The sequence below is a fragment of the Poecilia latipinna genome, unplaced genomic scaffold, assembly GCF_001443285.1.
Source record: "Poecilia latipinna isolate Pla-1442-1.1 unplaced genomic scaffold, P_latipinna-1.0 Scaffold1164, whole genome shotgun sequence".
Taxonomy (NCBI): domain Eukaryota; kingdom Metazoa; phylum Chordata; class Actinopteri; order Cyprinodontiformes; family Poeciliidae; genus Poecilia; species Poecilia latipinna.
In genome coordinates, this window is record NW_015113780.1 from 180,527 (window position 1) to 202,015 (window position 21,489).

The window sequence follows — 21,489 nt, forward strand, 5'->3', positions numbered from 1 at the left end:
TGCACTATTAGAAAAAAAGGTCCCTGGGTTCGAATCCCAGCCTAGGATCTTTCTGAATAGAGTAAAAATGTAAATTTTAGCATTAGAAATAATATTGTTTAGCATTCATTTCAGGAAGATTTGTTTTGTAGGGCATCCATTAAAACTGCACTTTTTCCTCTTCTTTTGCTCTAATTTTCATGAAATTAAAGCAAATACAAACACAACTAAAACAAATGGTGACGAGTCATTGTTGTTTTAAAGGGTTAAAGATATATAGACTTTTATTGGCTGATACATCTTGTCCATTATTTAGTTTTGTCTACATCTTAATAGATTTTTGAGACATCAGACATTGTTGCTATTTATCATCAATTACATCTATATAAAATACTATAATTGTCTTTGCCTGTCAATTTGCTTCAAAGTTGCACCATAAATGCGGTAAAAAAAAATAAAAAATACGGTGAAACAGCCAGGATCACCTGTTTGACATTGGAGCCTGTCTTGGCACTGGTCTCGATAAACATGACGTTCAACTCCTTGGCTCTCTGCTCTCCTTCCTCGATCGTGATTTGCCTGCGGGGGGGAAATCCAGCCAGACTCGACATCTGAGGCTGATTCATTCAGTTCTGACGTGTTGCTTTCAACAGCCTTGTTTTTTTTTTGGTTTTTTTTAAGCAGCAATTAAATGTTGGAGTTGAGTACAAAACAGAGTGCTTACCTCTTCTCCTCCAGATCTGTCTTGTTGCCCACGAGCATGATGATTACATCACTTCCTCTCTCCGTCCTGACGTCGTCAATCCATTTGCAGGTCTGCTGGAACGAATTTACATCTGTGGAGATCGATGCGTCAATTTAGAGTGTGCAAAAACACTTAGTTATTTAAAAAAAGAAAGGGCTCAATGTGGACTCACTTGTAATGTCATAGACGACCACCGCCACTGTAGAGTCCCGAATGTAGCTGGGAATGAGGCTCCTGAAACGCTCCTGTCCAGCTGTGTCCCACAGCTGCAGCCTTACCTGAATTTGAACACACACACACACACAGACACACACACACGCACACACGCGCGCACGCACACACACACACGCACACATGCACACTCTCAAGAGCTGTTTGTACATAAACTGTTAAACTTCACACAAGCTAAACACAAGTAAAGGTTTTTTTTTTTTTTTTTTTTTTTTTCTGCGGGATAAGCCCATATCAGCTCATGCAGGCTGGAAGGGGATAATATCCCGCGACAGAAATAGCATTTGCACAAGTTAAAGAAGATGATCCATGACTACAGCTTATTGCAAGGGAAAAAAAAATGTTCCAAAGCTCTTACTAGGAGAAAAAACCTTCAGATAATCATGTTAGAGCATAAAGAGAGCAGCGATTAAGCAAATCAAATCAAAGATTAGTCAAAACACAGCGGAAGCTATAGGACATTCAATGACATTGGCGTACTGAGACCCTAAAAGTGCAATGTTTCTACATGCAGGTTCCAGAATGAACATCAGAATTTCCTACTGTCCGGTCTTCCAGGTACATGGTCTTTGAGAGGAAGTCAATTCCAATGGTCGCCTGTGAGAAAAGAAAGGGCGAAAAACTGAGTGTTTAAACAATTTACTGCTCTAAGCAAAGTCATTTTTATGTATCTACAGAAATAATCAACCGAGCAAACAAACAAACAAACAAACAAACAAACAAAAAAAAAAGAAAACTCATAGTGCTATGATGCAATTTATTACATTTAGTTTGGTTATTATTAAAAAAAATACTTGATTGTATTATGACAAATCTGTTGAGTCACAATGCCGTTAATATGATTCATTAGTTCACAGTTTACATTTTAGTTCAATAACACTTATTAGTGTTATTCCTGCGCAAACAAATTTCCCAATCATTCAATACTGAAGTGCACTTACTGACCAGATCTATCTACTCAATCAATACTTCCTAACAGGTTCATTCACATGTTACACGTGCGTGTTTGAGCTCTGAGCCTCACCTGATACGTGTTGTCAAAACTGTCATACATGAATCTGGTGATGAGAGATGTTTTCCCCACTGAAACCAAAAACACACAGAAGTCGGTTTTGTTAGCTGAAACACTCAGTGAAATGTTTAATCAAACTATTTCTTCAAATGGAGTTGTTCTACGAAAGCTGTGTCAGGAGCAGAATATCTAACATTTGAAATGGTTTCTCAGAAAAAAATAAAAAATTAAAATAAGCGGGTCTGCGATTAACACACTTTGTCGTCCTTTTCTTCCCTTTCTCATCCACCCCTTTCCTTGAACTTTATCCTTCCATTTAATGAGATCTATATCACGTGGGCAAAAAGAATGATTAAGTCCATCCTACTAGACCATGTTATGCATACACTGCACCATGGACACAGAGTATGCATGGCAGGATAATGGCCTGCATGATATTGGATCAAAGTTGACGTTTACAAATGTGAAAATGAAGATGCTGAATACATTGTGCAGCTCTGGGGGAGACTGTGAGTAGATCAGAGTAAATTGCCTTAAATAGTTAGCTGTCAAAGAGAGTACATAACATCAGCAAGGTAAGGTGTTAGTATATGAGCCACACAAATTATCCTACGGCAGACAGCCCTCCTGGTGGTCGGCTACCTCCTACCCCTCTTTATTTCAACAAAAGTACTTTATTTGTTTTGTTGCCCTTCATAGCATGCTGATATTTTTAGTTCATTATTCGCTTCAGGTTTCTTATTCCTTACTCCCCTAAATATGGCCACAGAGTAACAAAACTCCTGAAATTCTGCTTTTGTTTCTTGTTTTATTTTGCCATGTGAATATTTTAAGTAGACCCCCATCTGGTCAGCCTTTTAGGAACTTTCTGGAAGAATCCGATTGGCTGAGATCCTGAAAAAAAAACATGTACCAAGCAATCCAACCTACAAAGCGAAAAAAAAAATGACAAATTCAAATGGTCAATATTCTAACAATGAAGGAAAACATTAAGTAAGGGAGGCAAACTGTTTGACTTCTGCAATTTTCTCCGACACACCTGAATTAAATGGCTCATCAGCATTCTAGCCCTGCAGAGGCCTGGTAATGAGCCATTCAATTGATTCAGGTGTGTTGGAGAAGGGAGGCGCCTACAGGTTACAGCATGGTAGAGCTGATGGACTGAACTTGGGCACCTCTGCTTTAAGAAAATGAATAAAACTAACAAGAAAATCTACTACTACTTCTAAAATATATAAGCAGTGTACAAATAAACAAGGGAATAACTACCCCTTAAACATCATTTAACGGAGATGTAGAATAAACATAGTCACATGCTGCATAGAAAATTTTACTCTGCATAAATCTGACAGCAAAGTGATTGCTAATTTCAAGTCTTAACAAAAGGTGATTTGGGCGTTCAGCCGTACTTACTGCATCCTTGCACCACAGGGCCAAATCACTGTCTCAAGGCTAATGGAAATTAAATTTAAAATGTACCTCTTCTTTGACATTTTAATAAATCATGTTTATAGTTACTTAACACTCTGATCGTCTAATTGTTTCTGAGACAGCAATTTATAAAGCAGCCAGAGGAGGAAACAACATTAGGCCTGCATCAGGAAAATGTGACACTGAAATGTTATTGCTGATAATTATAACAACAATATTAATTGGATGTAAACTACATTTTCCTTACTGCGCTATCTGAAGGGCCATTCACATAGGAAAGCAAAGTTTTGATGCACAACAGATAGAAAATATTGCATCCAAATTGTGCTTACTGATATTGCAATGATGATTGCTATTTGGCATGGTGCTGCTCTAGCAGGATTTGCCACATGAAACTCGATGTTGCCAAACAGATGAAGGACTGTAGTCAAGTCACGTGTACAAGATGTAATCAGGGTTTCTGTAATATTTTACCAATTGGCATAATGGATTTTCATTGGACTGTGTTTTATCATGGAGATCAAATAAAGGAATGCTTCTTATTGAACATGTCTATATAACTGAGTTCTAGGAGTATGATTTCTGGGTGTGAACTAAATTTTTTTTTTTTTTTTTGTCCTGAGTTTACATTCGTTGTGAAGTGACATTATATAGATCAAATAAGTGAACTGAAATGAACTAATCTCAATTAAGATATTTAGGAACATAAATAAATGGACCAAAGTGGGCCTTGTGCTCCCCATGCTCATTTACATCAATCCACAGGAAGATTTTATGTCACATCTGCACACAAGTGTGGATGGAAAGCGTATATGTCCAGCAGGCCTCCTTAACACTCCAGCCTTGAAGCCTTATTGAAGCGATAGACCACACCAGGCCTGTCTTCAGCACCATGGACAGCAAACATTGCAGTACAGGCCACACAAACACACACTCACACAGATGCTTTTAGTCGACACACTCTCCCACAGAAATAAAACAGACACACACGTACACACACACACGTACACACACACACACACACACAAACACACTAAGAAATCACAGACCTACTGTCACATCAGATCTGGTTATCCTTTCTTTATCATTGTTGTTTTTATAGGATATCGACTTTTTTTTTTTTTTTTTTTTTTGCCCCTTTTTGGTGCCTAATATCTGAGCATGTCTTCAGGCACTAAACCTTTATTGATCTTCTTCTTGTGAATTTATCCCATCGCATGAAATCACAGACCTTCTTACCCTAAAAGAAAGGATTATTGATAACGCAGTATAATCTTTCAGCGATGTCAAGCCTTTCTTGTTTTTCTGGGATAATTTATGGGACAGAGCAAGAGACTGCGTGCTTTGGAGATGCTACAGACATCGGCAGTCTAGGGTGTGTCCCGAACTGACACATGGGAGACTGTTTGTTACCCTATCTAAAAATACAGAAAACTGACCAAGGGGAGATATTTGAAATGTTTTCATGCAACAATCATGTGGGATGTCAGGAAAAGGGATTGGAGATTAAAAAAAGGGAAACGATAAGGAAGATATTTCACGGTCACTGCAGCACATCAAAACATCCCCATTCATTTCGCCTGCTATGATACGAGTTAGGAGCTTTTGCGACAATACACATCCGCTCATTCGCAATCACATTTCCTGATGTATAAGTTGAATTTACGCGTATGCGGCTTTTTTTCTTCTTCTTCTTTTTGTCTTCCGTTAATCAAATTATCCTGGTCCCACTGATGCTGCCAGCACTAACATCGGCATCACATACACCCAGGCCAACATCTTCTGGATTCAATTTAACCTCTTTAACATGTCAAAAAATATGATTATATACGTATTCTTCGTCATGCACACACACATGTTCGACGTCCAAACCTCTCACCGATCACTGACTCACCGCTTTGCTCTCCCAAAAACACGAGTTTAAATTTCCTCAGGGGATTCCCCAAATCTCCTCCGGCTGACATGGCGGCAGATTAAAAAGTCTAACTTAGATTTTTTTTTTTTAAATATGTATTTTATGTATATTGTTCTTCTTTATCGGCCTGCGTCTCTCTCTCTCTCTCGGCTATGGGTGCGCAGGAGGATCCTCCTCTCCTCACAGAATGGTGGGAATGCAGCTCAGCGTCGTCCTGTCAGTTTAGGTAGCGTTTGCGCATGCGCGACCTCACCTCTTTCAAATCCCTCACCTTTCCGTTCGTATTCAGAGATGATTTTCCTTCCTCGAGATGGAAACGTAACGAACAGACACGGTGACGGTAAAACGTCATCGATAGAAATTAAAATCCAGTTGACATAGTCGTCTGCCCCAATATAAATGAGCTAATTGGCTCTGAATTCATGTATCAAGTTAAAATCATGGCCTTCCTTTTTTAAAATAAGAATCTCTAAGTAGACAGCAAACACATTTTTGATTAAGACAACCTTTCTGTGCTTAAAAGTATCGTTCTGTATTGGTCTTGTATCTTAAATGCCGTGTTTTTATTTGCTGTGATAAGTGATATAATTAGGGATATAATCTTAGTTAACCCTTCCATGCATGAATTATGATCCTTTATGTCAGGATTTTTTTTTCCAATTTATTATTTTTATTTTCTTAAGGCATAAAAAAGTTGAGTGAACAAATTTTGTAAAAAAAAAAAAAAAATCTACAATTTTTTACGAGGTGATTAGTTGTAGTTTTCTCCAAATACAAAGTTGTTATTTGGAAAATACATCACTAAAATTAATTAATAGGGGTTACATAATATCACCTTTTTTTTTTTACCTGCAAGAGTCCTCTAAAGTAGAAGTAGTGGATATTCCTGAGTAGCTTTTTTGTTTGTCTGCCACATTAGATTTAATAAATATTTTTTTTGCACTTAACAGTGGTTGGCCAGTAGTTGATAGTGTATTGTATGATTTATTGGTGTCCACTTTTGTGGTCCGTGTGCATAAAAATCAACGTGAAATACAAGAAAATGCCTTTAAGATAACTATCCACTGCAGTGACAGCTATGCATGAAAGGGTTTATTGTGTTCAACAAAACTGCAGTTGGAAACCTTGGACATCTGTAGACATTTAGTGTTTAAAAATCTAAAATTCAAACGCATTTTCTCTATTTCCAGAATTGGTGAAGGTTCTTCAAAATACTGAAGTATTTTTGTTTGCAATAACTGATCATCAACAATACTTTCTCTGTGTTTTATTTAGGATCCATCTAAAGCAAGCTCTTCAATGTCATTTTGTCCAAACATACTCCCCATCAAACTTTAGCTCAGTGTTCAAAGTCAAACAATTCTGCCTCTTTCTCTTTCCAGAAAGCAAAACTGCGATCAATATATTTGCATATATCTTCATTATTGAAACAGGAAACGTCCGCGTCACTACCGCTCTCATCTGGAGTTGCATTTTGGACTATAACCTTGGGTACAGGTTTAAAGTCTGGCACCAGTGACGACTGGCAGCGACACGGTGTCGATTCGCCGAAGAATTGATGTTTGAGGTCTTCAAAGCCGTCGCTCCACTGCCGCCTCCCAGACTGAATTTCCTGGAGAACGGCCTTGTGGAAATCCCGCACCTTCTCCCAGGGGAAGAAGCTGACATGGTCAAAAACCTCAAAGCAGAGGAGATGTCTCATCTTCCTCTCCTCAGCAGACAGGTCTTGTTCTAAGATGTGGAAATAACCCAGCATGAAGAGGTCGAGGGTCAAGCTGTCGTGACTCATTGAGACTCCATCGGTTTCTGGCAGGAACTGCTCTGGGGAGTAGGTAAAGTGGGAGTTACATGAACTTTGTGAGGAGACCAACTGGGATTTTGGAGTGTACTTTAACGCCAGCTTATTCTTCCAGGAGTTTAACATTTTGTCCACGGCACCTCGTTGCTGGCAGAACCGGAACAGAGAGTGGGGTTTCTGTTTCAGCTGAGCTGTAGCCACTTTCCCTGATGCTGCAGGTTTTTCTTGTCTCTGTCTTGCTGCTCTCATTGAGATGGCATATGCAGACTTTTTCCAGTGACTCAGGAATAACACAACTATCCGCTCTTTCCTTAAGCTGGTGGTCTCCATCACAGCTCCACAGGTTTTAATGGCGCCATGACTAAGGAGTGTGTTCACGTCATCACTGCTTCCTGCTGATGGTCCAACCCAATTCTTGCCCTTCAGCCGCTGTGCTCCATGTACAACCCCAGCAAAGGGATAAATGCTTCCAATCTGACCCTCAAAGTTGGACCTGAGGTTTTTCACTGACACACCAGACTGCTGGATCTCCCTCTCCACCTTCTCTCTCTTTTCTCTATTGCAGCTGCTGCTCTCCAAGCGATGGCTGAAAGCAGACGCCATCCCAATATGGGGTATCCTACATCCACTGGATGTCTCCGCAGGTGCAGACTCCTTTTCTTGCATCAATCTCGAGTCCAAATCAATTTCAGAGGCAATTATATTTTCTTGCAAACTCTTCATGCCTTCGACCATTCCTCCCACCGACCCCCACTCGCTTTCTTTTCTCTGTGTTTTAGTCAGATTGGCCACCAGCAGAGACATGTTCTTGACAATCTCTGAGACACGATCGCACCAGACGGGTAGAGTCAAGGGTATTTTTCCCTCAGAGTCCATTCTTTGTAGAATCTCCTTGTTGAGGGAAATATTAACGATAGGATCAGGCAAGATTGCCTTTAACTCCTCGGTTAGCCTGGTCAACTCTAACTCATAAGCCTGGCAACGTTTCTGCAGAGAAACAGACTCAATTTGCTGCTGCAAGAAAACCAGATCTTCCTCTTTTAGGAGTTCACCAAAGGGCCCTAAGATGGCGTTGTGAGTCTGGGAGTATTTCCAGGAATCCAGTGGCATGTAGCCATTCAACATATTCTGTAAAAAACCAAAACAATAAAAAAATAATTCACAATTCTGATGCATGATTATTTGTTTTTAAATAAAAGTTTAGCATTTTGCACAAAAGTACAGATGATAATAATGAGGTTTAACATCTGATGACATACATTACTTTGACAAAAGTATTGGATCAAACATCCAAATCATTAAATTCAGGTGTTATGCACACTGTTTTGTTAAAGAATGTGAGATCTGTGAATTTCAGCATTGAAAGACTGTGATTGGAAGCCACCAGCACAATAAGTCCATATGTAAAATTTCCATCAAAGGGATTAGAAGCAACAGTGACTCATCCACAATGAAAAAGAAGGTTGATAAAGCATATTATGTGCAGAGTTCATAGAGTTTTGCTATTTTTTTCAAGCTCGATAGTTTCAGACCTCCAAAGTCCGTGTGGTTTTCCAAATAGTAATTTTTCTGTCGTTTCTCTCAACGTTATCAAAACTGGACAGAAAACCATTAATATGTTTCACTCAAAATCTATATAAACATCGCTCTCTCTGGGGCTGCTTGCATTAAAAAACATCTCATCTTTCGAGGATTGTCAAACTAAAAAGCATTTACATTATTATTTGGATATTCACATTATTGGTTGTTTTCTTTCTAAAACAATGTGTTCTGTTTTGTTTTTTTGTTGTTTTTTTTTCCACACAAAATAATGAAGGAGTACCTGTGCCTCCTCTACCTCTTCATCTTGCATCCTGACCTGGAGCTGCCGAACCATCACCTGCCGTTTCCATTCTGGTATGGGGCGTCCAGTTTCATCGTGGGTTGGCACCAGCGAGTCAATGTCAGCCAAGATCATGTTGACACTTGGTACCTCCTCCTGCACCTCCTCGCTGTCAAGCCACTATTGGTTTTCAATGACACAATACAGAGTGACGCCACTGATGTCCGGATATCTAGCCATGCATAAGATATTTCAATTTTTGACAAACTGCAGTTTATCCATTTGATTTCATTGCATTTGCAGGCGCCTTTTAATCGCTTAAATTGCCGAACACTGTTTTTATCTTTGTAATTAAGTAATTGCGATTCTTCTGGCAAGAGGATATATATATTTTTTTTATTCAGGATGATTTGAACTTTTTAGGAGGGTGTAATGTTCACTTGGAGGGCTGCGCCACATGACTCACAGTTTGCCCGGTGAAGACTGCAGTTAAGCCGGCATGCTTCAGCGATTTAATAGGCTTCATCCGAGACATCGGCGTGAGGTCTCTCTCTGGAGGCCTCAGGTGATTGAAGGATGTCACCACTGTAAGCAAATACAACAAAGGTGAAAGGTCAAATCATATGGTTTTACCAATGTGGCTTAGAGCAATGAGTGAAAGTCTGTTTTGAAATGTGTGAACAACATATTTAAAATTATATAATTTCACATTTCCTTTCATTGTTGTATCAAAGTCAGATTTCTGAGCTGAGCTGTGGATTTCTGTAGCTTCTCCAGAGTTACTGTAGACCCCTTCACTGTGTCTTTGATTAACGCTTACCTTTCCCAGCCTTGAGTGGGCAACCATTTATTGGTATGTTTGGACACATACTATACTCTTCCTATTTTTTAAGCAGTTCCATGTGAGATGTTGAAAAATTATATTAATTTACAATCCAACACAGATTTAAACGTCCCCACAGTTTCACCACTGATGTGGGTAGTGTGTCCCTTGCTTGTCGTGATGCTTTTGCGGCTTGACCGAAGCCTCAAAAACATCACGATGAAAAGCTATGAAATCACAAAGACAGACTTAATTAGGCGAGTTCTGAAAATAACCGGTTGCAATTGATTTTATTTATGTGTACCAGAGTTTATGAGTATGCCATACTTTCAGATTTTTATTTGTAGAGGAAAAAAAAAAAGAAAATTATGTCTCCCCCTCACTTAAAAAAATAACTTCTTTGTATTAAAATTCAAATAAAATCCAATGAAACTTGTAGTTGTAGTCTGGCAGTAGCATAGCGATATCTCTGGCCTCATTACCTGAGGAGGCCAGTTGAACCTGCTGCATGGACCCTGTAGGGTGTTTTTTCGAGGAGGCAGCAGGGGTCGGAGAGGTGGAGGTCACAGGAAGTGGGGTGGGGTGGCGAGGCAGGGGGAGAACCTCCTTCACTGGCTGCTGGGGAGACACACAGCAGGCATGAGCAATGCTCTAAAGGACAGCCAAACCAACATGCAGCTTTTGTTTCAATATGTTCTGGTTCCAAAATCTTCCTTTAATGCTACCTTACTTGAGTGTTAATCTTCAACGCAATGTAGCAATTAGCGGCTCCATCAAATGCAACTATTTATCCTGTTCTTAAAGCATTTCATTTTCCTTCCACTGAGGTGGTTTTTATTTCAGATCGATGGTCACCTTATTGTTCTCCATTCTTCTTCTTCTTCTCCTCCTCCTATCTCACACTCTGGCAGATCCAGGAAGCAGCAGCCCCTCTTTTGAAAAGACAAAAGAGACCAATATAACATGAGAATAAGGAAATGCTGCAGAAATGAGACACGGCTTCACAACAATCAGCCAGGAGATGAACGTTGTCTAATAGCAAACACACACTGAGTTAATGTAAACACATAGGCTGTAGTGCTCGAAACTGAGACAGGAAGTGGTGAAACTGGACCCTGGGCAGTGGATGTATAGTAGCCCCCAGCAGAGTGCAGGAGAAAGCCTGTTGGAGCAACTGAGACACTGCTTTGAATACTGAATTCAAACATATTATCTATTTCAAGCCATGTTTTGATTTATCCACATGTTGAACTGCATTATTCTGGCAGCTGTGTGTATTACAGTGTTAGTGCTTTATATAATTTTAATGAATTTCTCAGTGCAAGTTTCCTGTATTACAATGATTAATAAAGCAGAGTAATTTGATAATTTAGAAAAGCTACGTTACATAGTTGTCTTAAAGAAACCTCTTTAAATAGCAACTTAGGTAACTATTTTTTTTTTTTTTTAGAAAAGTCTCACCTTTAATTGATCCAAAATTCAAAAACGATAAGCAATATTACAAACATTCCTCTGATAATTGTAAGCAAAATTCTACTCACACTTACATTTTGCTCCTCTGCAGCGTAATGAGGATGCCAACAGCACTGACAAGAGAAACATTCAGCTGAAAACACAAGAGAAGAAAACACACACGTCTCGCTCTTTACCTTGTAGAAGCCCAGAACCAATAAAGCCAGTGAGCAGCATCACCTGGATCCAAACCTCAGACAGGGGGGCCCTCTGAGTGTGCATAATTAAAGCAGTGGGATAGGATGACTGGGACCTGGAGGTATAGAAACGATAGCTCTGTGAATGTATGTGGGGGACAAAATGCTGTAGAGTACTGAACACACACCATCAGGTGTAAGTGTGTGTGTGTGTAGAGGGTACATGATTAGTGCAGCATGCCCCTTAAAGGTGGTAGTATGTCTTTCCCCAACACTTGCAGTTGGTTTGTGTCGATTTGGCGACCCCTACTGGCACTAGTCTGAGAATCACAAAGCCATGGGCACCATTTTGTGGGTCACGATAACGATGAACTGAAGGACAGCGGCGCATCACCAGAAATTATGTATTGGATACAAATATTTGTTGTATTAATATTTCTATCTTGTACATTTTCTAAGTAAAAATAATTGTGGTACCCAAAACTACCACAGTTCTTCTGAGGCCTTTGGAGGGTATTTTGTAACCCTGCTGTCCGGTCCTTATACTTTCCAGTACATAGAATCATATAATTATCACTAAAATACTGTTGCAGGTGAGACAAACCGAATATATCTAATATTATTCAGATATTCAGCTAAAGAATTGGAAGCAGTTTGTGTCGTTGTGGCAGTCTGCTCATAATGGTGTATATAGTAAAATTGTTCTTTCCTAGATTTTCAATTATAAAAACAATACTTATCTTATGCCTGAATGATTCATGGGTCAAAATATCATCTTTAAAAATAAATAGATCTCAAAATGGTCAGATTTAAAAAAAAAAAAAAAGTCAGCTGCAAGAGTCAGCAGACGTGACTGTGTCAAATGTCCCATTGTGCAATTTATAAAGAGCCTCTAAGTGTAAGGTTCACTGCTAGATAATATTTCAAAGGGTTACAAGAAATACTTTGAACTTTGAAAGTAAATGTTCAAAAATTAACAGATGGATGAAGAAGTTTGCACAGAACTCATTAAGTAATGACTCAGTTACAGAGCTTAGTTACTCTTGTCCTCTTTTCTCTCTTTCACTGTCATCACAATTAAAAAAAATTTCTGTTGTTTCAAACTTTTTTTCTTTTATCAGATCTGATTTACCCACTGCCATAATTAAACTTACTCAAAAATGTGCCGTCACTGTAAAACAGTACAGTGTGTGTGTACATAGGATGTTGAGACAAACGCAGGAAGAGAAATGTGAGAGGCAACGGCCTCTGCCTCTGACTGGGGCCTCTTTGTATCAAGCCCGCGTTTTCTTACCTCTGTTAATGGGACTTTAGTGTTACTGTGTTGCAGCAGAGAGAACATGATGATAATGTAATCAATAATAGAAGTCCTGCAGAGAGAACGCCTCACAAAGGCTTAGCCCATGTGTCCACCCGGAAGAACAGCACAAACTGTTACGCAACACACACGAGAAGAGCCATTATCCATTAACAGGGTCAGTCTGTCCGCCCAAACACAATCATTTAGAGACGTTCGAGGTTTAAGACATTTTGTTTGACAACCTGAAAACAAAGATGATTTTATATGTTTGTGCTATAGGAAAGTTAATTTGTTTGGGACTAATTGAAATAAGTTAAATAGATTAATTACACATTAATTGATCTTTTCAAGCCTTTAAGTTCTGTTAATTATCATGATTTTCTAATGAAAACACAGTCATATTAAAAATATTAGTGTGGTATAACATAATCTGCTAAAAAGAATTTCAGGACTTCTAATACAAATCAGGGAATTTTATATTTAAAAATATGTAAGCCATTTTTTGACTGGGGACACATAAATGACATTTAAATCTTTTTTTTTTTGTTATTTCAATAATATTTCAATATTCGTTTTATTGGAGAATCTACTTTAAGTAAAAGGGACCCAATCCTAATCTGTGAGCAACTATAGAGGCGAAATATTTAAAAGTTTCCCAATCCTGTACCTTCAATAAGCTTGAGCAATACAAACTCACAAAATGTATAAAACACACAACAACACACAAATTGTGCATAAGTTTCAACACTCATTTATTTATTTGTTTGCCTTATTTCTTTGACAATTGCCGTTATGTGTTCACAGACATGAGAAAGAACTCCAGAACACTCAAAAGATAAACTGTGTTTAGGCTGAGACCTGCTTCTGTCAAGTGACGCCGAGCAAGAGTAAAAAAAAAATTCCTGAACCGTCCCCCCAACTTTTAACACGAAGACCTCATCCACACTGAGCAAACGGGTACAAAACAAACCCCTCCTCACTATTCCTCACTCTGCCGGGACACTTGACAAAGCAGGAGACAATTTGATGATACACAGAGGAAAAAAGGAGTTAATACCGTCTGTGCGATAAGACCCAACACGGAAATCTCAGTTTATATACAAGACAGAGCCGAGAGGAAGGTTTCCAGTTAATTGTTACGGGAATCATGAATGACGATACTTTACAAGCAGCACTTCGGGAGTGGAAAGCTGTTGTCATTAGCGAGCTGTAAGGCAGGAGAGAAGGACAAGATCCAGTGAAGAAAACAGGACCAGCATGCTTCGATCCTCAACTGTGACAGATAAAGCAAAGCCAGATAATAAACAATCAACTCATATGTCATTTAAACAATTACTGCTTCGATCTCAGAACTTTGTACGTGAAAGTCTTGCACTTTTTGGACTTGAAGCAACGCAAACCACCTGCTTGAAAAATAAATGGTTGTTTGAACTGCGATGGTACTTTGTCTGCGGGAAGCAAAAAGAGTTTTAATCTTTTTTTTTTCTTTTTTTTTTTAAGATTATGACCACAACAGAATTGAAAACAAATCATGGTTTTCAATTTAAAAAATAGGTTAATAACAATAAAACTAATAAATAAAGATGCATTGTGCACAAGTGCCAAACAGGTCTAACAAACATTCTGTTCATACAATTTTGTTAAAACTTCGCATCAGTTCCATCTATCACCAGATAACGAAGAAAAAACCCCAAACAAAATGATTATACCAAGATGTCCCAAATATTAAATGCCAGACAGTGTGTTTTATACATGCGATATTATAAAACATGACGAGGCAGACAACTGTCACAGCGTTAGGCTGCATTGCTCAACAGGTTGGTTGACCTGTGGCACACAGACTCACTTGTTTGCTGACTAGAAGTCAAGTTTACCCACAATCTGGTCCTGGCAGGACAAAAGGAAAGCAAATGGACGACTGGGAAAGATGGGAAAGATGCTTTATGTCGACCTATTATGCTTTCTGTCGCATCTAAATCTGTCCTTCACCGACACGTTCAAAGTAATATTTTGGGCCATCTTGGTAAAATACAGGAGCGTATCACCAACGGTAAAGAATCTCTGGACCTGAAATTCATTGCGACAGACAGCTAATCATACTGTCCCACATTCTGCCACAAGTCTCCGTCTACGATAGGTTAAAAGTGTTTAATCCATAATGTCGATCAAAAACTAACGAGTCTACTTATAAAGGCAAAACTTTTACAGTGCTTCAGGGTTCTTCGATAATATGTACCCCCCAAAAACATTGACGTAAATCATGAAAAAAACTTCTTTTTTTTTTATCACTTGTAATTAGCTTCAGCATCGCTATTTAAAGCTGAGAGGGAATAAGTAGAGAGAATGGGGTGAAGAAAAGGAGGCACTACACGGTGCAACATGCTCTCAACCAATCAAAGGTCCGAGTTTTTACACCAAATATGTCATTTTAGTCTGTGTTGCAGCTCTAATTGAGAAAATAAGTGCTTTGCTCTGTTTTTATTTATGGATACTTATTTGTAGGTGAAATAGAAACTGGAAATCATGAGGTCAGTGTTCCCTAAAGAGGGAACCTCTGTGACTTACCCAAGTAAAAGGGCAAACTGATGAGTTGTTTTTTTCTCTTATTATATATGAAGCTTTAATAAAAAGATATAACGAGCTTGAAAATAAATTTTAAAAAAACCATAAAATCTATGTCGCTTACTCATCTTCACAGGTGACAAAACCACATTTTATGAAGCTCAGGCTGTGATGATCTTCGTTCAGGGAAATGGCAACCCTGATTTGGTTGATTATTTTTCTTTGTAAGCCTCAGGGTGATATTTATGTTTTAATCAATTTTCTTCACAAAGTGAAATTTTCAACATAGAAAGTGCATTGTAAAGTAATATACCGGCTGACACATACGCGCAATAGAATATGACACAGAACGGTGCTTTGGTTAAAATAAAACAGTAAAAAAAAAAATGCATTAATTCAATAAAGACTATAAAGTGCCATGCAACAAAACAGCGGTCTTGTCACAAAATAAATAACAGTGCAGAAAATATACAATAGCTTGAAATAAACAAAGACATACCAAAATGCCAGGCAAGGACAAAAGTTATCTCTCCTTATAGTGAATTATTTTCGCCTTAGTTGAGCCAATGAATCCAGTTTTCACAAAATTATTCAATGAGACCAACACAGGAAGAACGTCCCCTCGCCCTTTCAGGTACCTTCTCATGCTACTTTTGAGCTAAAATAACGAGGAACAGTAGTTTGTTTTTCCTCTTTGCCATCTGATGTTTCTGCAGTGAAGAATTTCATGCTGCATCAAGCAGATCCAAACTGAGGTATTTTACAGTATATGTATGACGTATATGAAGCTATCATCCCCACACTGTACACAGGTCTACACAGAGAAGAATTCAGGTTGATGCTTTCCTTTTGCCTTTCTGATGCAGTAAGTGGTAAATGTCTGGTTTACTACAAGTACCTATTTTTAGTAATGATAAAAGAGGAACTGGTCACATATCTTTTTACAGGAAACGGGGTAGTCTTACGGATAACCTATTCCTACGAGTACACTGAAACTACTCAGAACAAGCCCCAAACGTCCATCAGAAAAACAAAGTTAATAATCAGGTTCGCGTTGTTAGTTTTCCTTGTAAACTCTTCTAAAGGTCAAAAGGGAGCATATCATGCAAGGCTGGAGGAGGCGACTGCAAAAACAGACCAAGGTCGGGTTCTCGACAGAGTAATCGAGTTATTCTTGAGACAGGGCTGGTCATCGTATCTATGGAGACATTTGCTATCAGGTTTGTGTTTATTAGAGGAGAACGCTGACGCGAGCTTTTGAGATTGTTTGTTCTTTTGCTGTTTGTTGTTCCTCGAGGCTGGTTCACCTGTTAGATCCGCTGAGCAGCCGGGAGCGACTGGACTGACTTTCTCCTGGAGAGCTTGGACCTAAAGGAAGAAAGAAAGCAGAGTGGCACCTTATGTGTATCATGTTGGCAAATTACATAAAGGAATATTTTTACTGGTTAATGTCCAATGAGTTCAAGGAAATGTTTATATGTTTTAATAAAAATTACAAAAATTTTAGTACTGACTAAAATGGACTTACAATAACTTTCCATTAATTAAGGTAAATAAGGCAAAATAAGCTACATACATTTTTTTTTTCCATAAATCCTTTGTGTATAGCTTTGAGTTTAGGAGCTAGAAAGAAAACCCAAACAGATTCTCTTTCTAGCTCACTTTCATGGATAACAAGAGGACCAAGAGGGACATGCAGACATGCCACAGGCTGGAGACTCATAAAGCCCATCGGTTTTTTTGGGGGTTTTTTTCCTAATAGATCCAGGTTGCGCTAACATCAGCACTGTCTGGTGGATGTTGTTCCATAAACAGAAAGCTACTCATTTCGCTAATTTATGGTATGAATCTGTTGCTTAAAATAAATTTGACAGAAACAACGAGAAGCAGAAAGTTATTTAAAAGGAAACTGGATGCCAGGCTGTGAAAAAGTGAGAGAAAGCTAGACATTCAGCAGATAACAAGAGTGTTAAGTACAGCAAAGTTACTCCGATTGCACAGTCATTCTCAAAACTATGCTGGTTTTGAAAATGCTGGCAGCCATTTAGAAATCTCAGATTAAGATGAAGGTAAGAGCTACATTCTTTCAAGAATATACAAACATAAACATCTGTTTTTAAAATGATAACTATTTTAACTGTACTGAGCTCACTAATCACCACCAGAAGATGCTAAAAGATAGTTTAGCATGGTAATATATTTATAGTTTTAATATAATAGTAAAAGTCTATTGTACAGTAATTAATTAATTAAATAATAATCACCAGTCAAGATAAGGAGGCTTGAAGAGACTATTTCCCATTTTGTATTTATATTCAAGGTCTTGGAAAACATTTTTAAACAAGGCAAAATAAGTATAATCAGATCAAATCAAACCAAAATGATCTTATTGGTGCAATTCTAGAATTTTTAGAGTGATATACAGGAATCCTTTCAAAGAAACTGATAAAACTTGCCAGATGGCTTAAGATATAACTTAACTCTAGCACCACCACCTACCTGATGGTACCAGCTAGCAGAGGGTTAAAGGCGTACAGCCAGTCATGCATCTCTTTGTCGTTGGCGGCCTGCAGCAGTATCCCACGATGCTCAGTGCACACCGCAAACGTGTTAGGGGTCTGCAGACGTAACATACGTGGTCAGTGGTTACTTAAGTTCATCTTCTGTAACAGCTAATCTCTGTTGCCGAAGAAACGTTGACGCATACCCGGAGTAATGTCTGTTTATCTTCACTGTATTCCACTTTAGCTGAGGACAGGTTGATGACAGCCCTCTCCACGTTGTCCCTCTCGCTGCGGTACAGGTAGACGTAGGGTCTGCGCACGACCACATAGCGCCTCACCCAGCCGCTGCTGTGGGGCTCCAAGAAATGCAGGTAGCCCTTCTTTGACACGATGGGGCTGGATGGACAAAGAAGAAAATCAGCATGTTTTCATAAAATGTGCTCACTGTTTTAATAAACGCAATTTGAATATTTTCCACAGTGACACAGAATTGAAACCTGATTGTTTTGCCCACCTGACGCGAATCTCTTGTATGTCAGGAACAAAGGTGTATCCTCTCAGAGCTTTCTTTCTGTCCACTGGGCTGAACGGGTCCAGGTCCGGTGTCGATGCTCCTGAGCTCGGTTCGGTGAGCCTGCACGAACAGCAGGTTGAAAACCTAGCCTAGCACCTCTAGATCGTTTTAAGATCAGTCGTAGCATATTTTAGTCTAGAATAACTGAATTCTTTCAAACATCCAAAATAAATCATATGAAAAACCACATTTACAAAAATAGATCATTTTATTAAATAAACCAACACTGAAACTAAACTTCTTCATTCCAAAGGGTTGAAAAACTGGATTTTACTTACCGGATGTCAAAATGGCCATCGACCAATGAGGGGCAAGTAGAGGAGGGAGTCAGTGTGCTCAGGCCAGAGGAGGACGAGTCCCTCATGAGTGACGCAGACATTTCTGAAAGCTGAAAATCGGCCACACACACACACATACACACACACACGCACACACACGAGGGAAAACAAGGAATCGCAACAAAAGGAGGGACAAATGCAGATAGAGACAAAACATATCAGCAAACATTTAAACAAGGACAACAGAGACATGCATTCAGAGAACATCTAGATCAGTATTTTTTTGTCGCTCTTTATAATGTACATAAGAACCACCACTGGAATGTGAATCTGTATATCTAAGAGCCCCGTCTTGTAAGAATGCAGCTTTGTCACATTAGTGTGTTAGTGGAGACCTCAGAGTGTGTAAAGAGGGAGTTTATTTATGGATGAAGTTAGGGGAACAGACAAGGGGATGAATTAGAAAAAAAGTCATGAAGACATGGTTTTATGAAACCATATTTAATCTTCAAATCTGACTCGTTTGCTGTGAGGAGATTTCTGATCTGCACATTCAAGCACCTTTAACATCCCAAGACCCTAATGGCACTGTTCCAATGGACTGCCTCGTTTATTCAAGTAAGCTGCAGATGTGGTTTGGCTAATGACAAAGTTAATCACAACCACATGCAAAGCGCCTTGGTGTAAAAGTTCAGGATAAAGGTTTCGCTTGAACTGCTGCTGGAAATGCGTTGCCTTTATTTATTCGTTTGTTTTGTTTGTTTTCTGATGGTGATGAGCGCAAAGCACATGGGTGTGGTAAGAATCCTGACCAAAAATAATAACTATAATTCACAATTAAACAAACCACACTGGCTTGATAAAACTGGTCACAGCAGAAGTCCAGTAATTTAACCGGGACGTCTCACATTAGTAACTTATGTTGTAAAACATGAGTTACTCAGTCTGGCTCCTTTCTCTGCTAGACGCAAATAAAATGTTATAAAATGTTCCTTTAGGAGAGGTAAGTATATTAACTGTAGCTAAGTCAAGTGTTAAAATAAAATAAAAAATCGCTAAATATCTCTCTAAAAGCAAGTGTGAACGATGGATGCAAACACATTAGCTGATAGTGATTAGACACCAACAGTTTTTAAAGTTTAAATATTTAGTAAAGATCAAACTAATGGGTCAGGTTAGAGGGCCTAGGCTGGGGCTCACCTTGCTTTCACTGGCACTGCTGCTCACCTGGCTGTACTCTCTGTTGAACGTGTGCATCAGCAGGCGCAGACACTGCGCAAAAGACAGTAAAAAACGGCATTCGATAAGCAACGGGATGCACAAAGACCGGAGCAAAACAGGGGGCAAACATTAAGCTTTAGCAGTCACCTTAGCAGCTAGCTCCCTCTGCCTCTGGTTGGGGCTGTCAGGAGCGGGGCTGCTGCTCGGACTGCTGCTGAGGACGGGGCTCTTTGCAAAGTCACAAATGTCGCCGCTCTTGTAAAGCGCGTCCTGCCCTGCCTGCAGAGTTGCCTCGAGCTTTTCCCTCAGCAGGAGGTAATGCCTGGTTTTCTCCACCTAAAACCAAAACAAACAAACAAAGAAAAAACAGCTAATTGCAGGTGAATTTATACAGTATTTAAAAAAAGTTTACTTGTAATCAACTGCTATTAACATATTAAAAAAAAGCATTCTTTCAATATCTAAACCTAGCTGCTGGATTCATGTTCAGTTTGCGTTTTTTCTTTTTTTTTTAACTAGTTCTTTATGAATATATTTAGTTGCACAATATATCAGGAAAGATAAATACGGAAAGTGTACCTTTAATGAAATGTCACAATCATGTTAAAATCCTGTAATTATTAAATATGAAATATAATAAGATGAGTGGGGTGTTCGACTGAGGATATTGCCACCAAAAATATTAGTTACTAAATTTGCATATGTAGCAAAATACTCCCTCTTTCAAATAAAATGTGCCCAATTTGTATAATTTTCTACTTCTAATTCAGCTTTTCAGTACAAGCTATGTACCACAGACTGATGTTAAACAGTCATAGAGTGTTGGAAAATACTAAATGTAATGGGATTAAAGAAATGTTAGACATTTCCCATTTTTCTTTTTTTTAATTTTCTTATTGTGTGTTAAAACGGACCTCCTGCAGTAAGCTGAGCTTCTCCAGCTCCCACTGGTGGTCAAGGATGAGGCTGTCGCTGCGGGGTCTCCAACCCGCCAGGTTCTCCTCTCCTCGCACGTAGGCCACAGAGGTGTCAAGGACACGCCTGCGACGACGCTGCATTCCTGACAAAGGGAATTGACAGAGAAGAGGATTTCAGTACTAAAAATGTTTTAAAAAAGTATATAAATCATATGAAAAATATATATTTTTTCTTTTGCACGGATAACTTTCTTAATTTAATCTTTCATCACCTGGACTTCCGTTGTCTGCAACGTGGCAGAGAGTGACCTCATAAACTCCAGTGACACGATTACTGAGAAGGGGGGGGAAAAAAAAAAAAAAGTCAGCATTTAAGACGTGATTCCCAGACGCCGTTTATGAGACCATCAGGTAACCTGGACCGGTTATCCGTGGATACGTACCTCTCTGAGGGCCTGAGGCAGCCGGTGCTGAAGAAGTTCCTGATGGATCGGGAGGCTGGAAGCTTTGTGTCACGGGAGTAAAACACCACGCAGAAATCTTTGGTGATAACTGTCGGCTGAGTGCAGTTCTCCATCTGGAGGGGTAGGATAATTAATGAAAAAAATTAATGGGAACAAAAAAAGTAGTCAGTAATAAAGAAATGCTGCTAGCAAGTGCTGCTAGTGAAGTTATTAGTGATAGCACTAATACCTGCAGTAAGAAAAATGGGTAACACTTTATTTGAA

The 21,489-nt window shown here is 39.0% G+C and overlaps 3 protein-coding genes across 4 annotated transcripts in view; all 3 read right to left on the bottom strand.

Annotated features, from left to right (window-relative positions):
• Positions 1-5,522, bottom strand: part of LOC106960187 (ras-related protein Rab-6B-like) — a 10,974-nt gene extending 5,452 nt beyond the window's left edge. Inside the window, exons 1-6 of one of the 2 annotated variants that reach the window (XM_015053156.1) lie at positions 5,293-5,522; positions 1,980-2,038; positions 1,499-1,552; positions 897-1,002; positions 704-815; positions 465-558 (exon numbers count right to left, since the gene is read on the bottom strand). In XM_015053156.1, coding sequence (XP_014908642.1) covers positions 465-558; positions 704-815; positions 897-1,002; positions 1,499-1,552; positions 1,980-2,038; positions 5,293-5,362 — 495 coding nt within the window. In that variant the 5' untranslated portion in view covers positions 5,363-5,522. The other variant, XM_015053157.1, reaches the window with a different exon arrangement.
• A 1,031-nt stretch (positions 5,523-6,553) lies between these two features.
• Positions 6,554-13,655, bottom strand: LOC106960184 (espin-like protein). Its single transcript, XM_015053152.1, has 6 exons — positions 12,700-13,655; positions 10,612-11,521; positions 10,239-10,371; positions 9,400-9,518; positions 8,934-9,113; positions 6,554-8,239 (listed from the first exon to the last, which is right to left on the bottom strand). Exons 2-6 carry the CDS (start codon positions 10,624-10,626, stop codon positions 6,653-6,655), a joined length of 2,034 nt encoding a protein of 677 aa, XP_014908638.1. The 5' UTR covers positions 10,627-11,521; positions 12,700-13,655; the 3' UTR covers positions 6,554-6,652.
• A 2,301-nt stretch (positions 13,656-15,956) lies between these two features.
• Positions 15,957-21,360, bottom strand: LOC106960186 (kinesin-like protein KIF1A). Its single transcript, XM_015053155.1, has 10 exons — positions 21,205-21,360; positions 21,034-21,095; positions 20,759-20,904; positions 19,992-20,180; positions 19,824-19,895; positions 18,624-18,733; positions 18,286-18,405; positions 17,975-18,167; positions 17,767-17,885; positions 15,957-16,635 (listed from the first exon to the last, which is right to left on the bottom strand). The coding sequence occupies exons 1-10, from the start codon at positions 21,336-21,338 to the stop codon at positions 16,578-16,580; spliced, it is 1,203 nt and encodes a 400-aa protein (XP_014908641.1). The 5' UTR covers positions 21,339-21,360; the 3' UTR covers positions 15,957-16,577.
• Between the last annotated feature and the right edge of the window lie 129 nt (positions 21,361-21,489).

Bases quoted from the DNA above. Each gene is read 5' to 3' on its own strand.
- LOC106960184 (XM_015053152.1), bottom strand. The intron at 9,519-10,238 runs GTAATGAGGCCA...ATTTGCTTACAG, and splicing joins GGTTCAACTGGCCTCCTCAG to TGGTGACATCCTTCAATCAC. The intron at 9,114-9,399 runs GTGAGTCATGTG...GAAAACCAATAG, and splicing joins CAGTCTTCACCGGGCAAACT to TGGCTTGACAGCGAGGAGGT.
- LOC106960186 (XM_015053155.1), bottom strand. From the start codon at position 21,338: ATGGAGAACTGCACTCAGCCGACAGTTATCACCAAAGATTTCTGCGTG. The intron at 21,096-21,204 runs GTACGTATCCAC...CCCCCTTCTCAG, and splicing joins TGCCTCAGGCCCTCAGAGAG to TAATCGTGTCACTGGAGTTT. The intron at 18,734-19,823 runs GTGAGCCCCAGC...GCCGATTTTCAG, and splicing joins GCAGTGCCAGTGAAAGCAAG to CTTTCAGAAATGTCTGCGTC.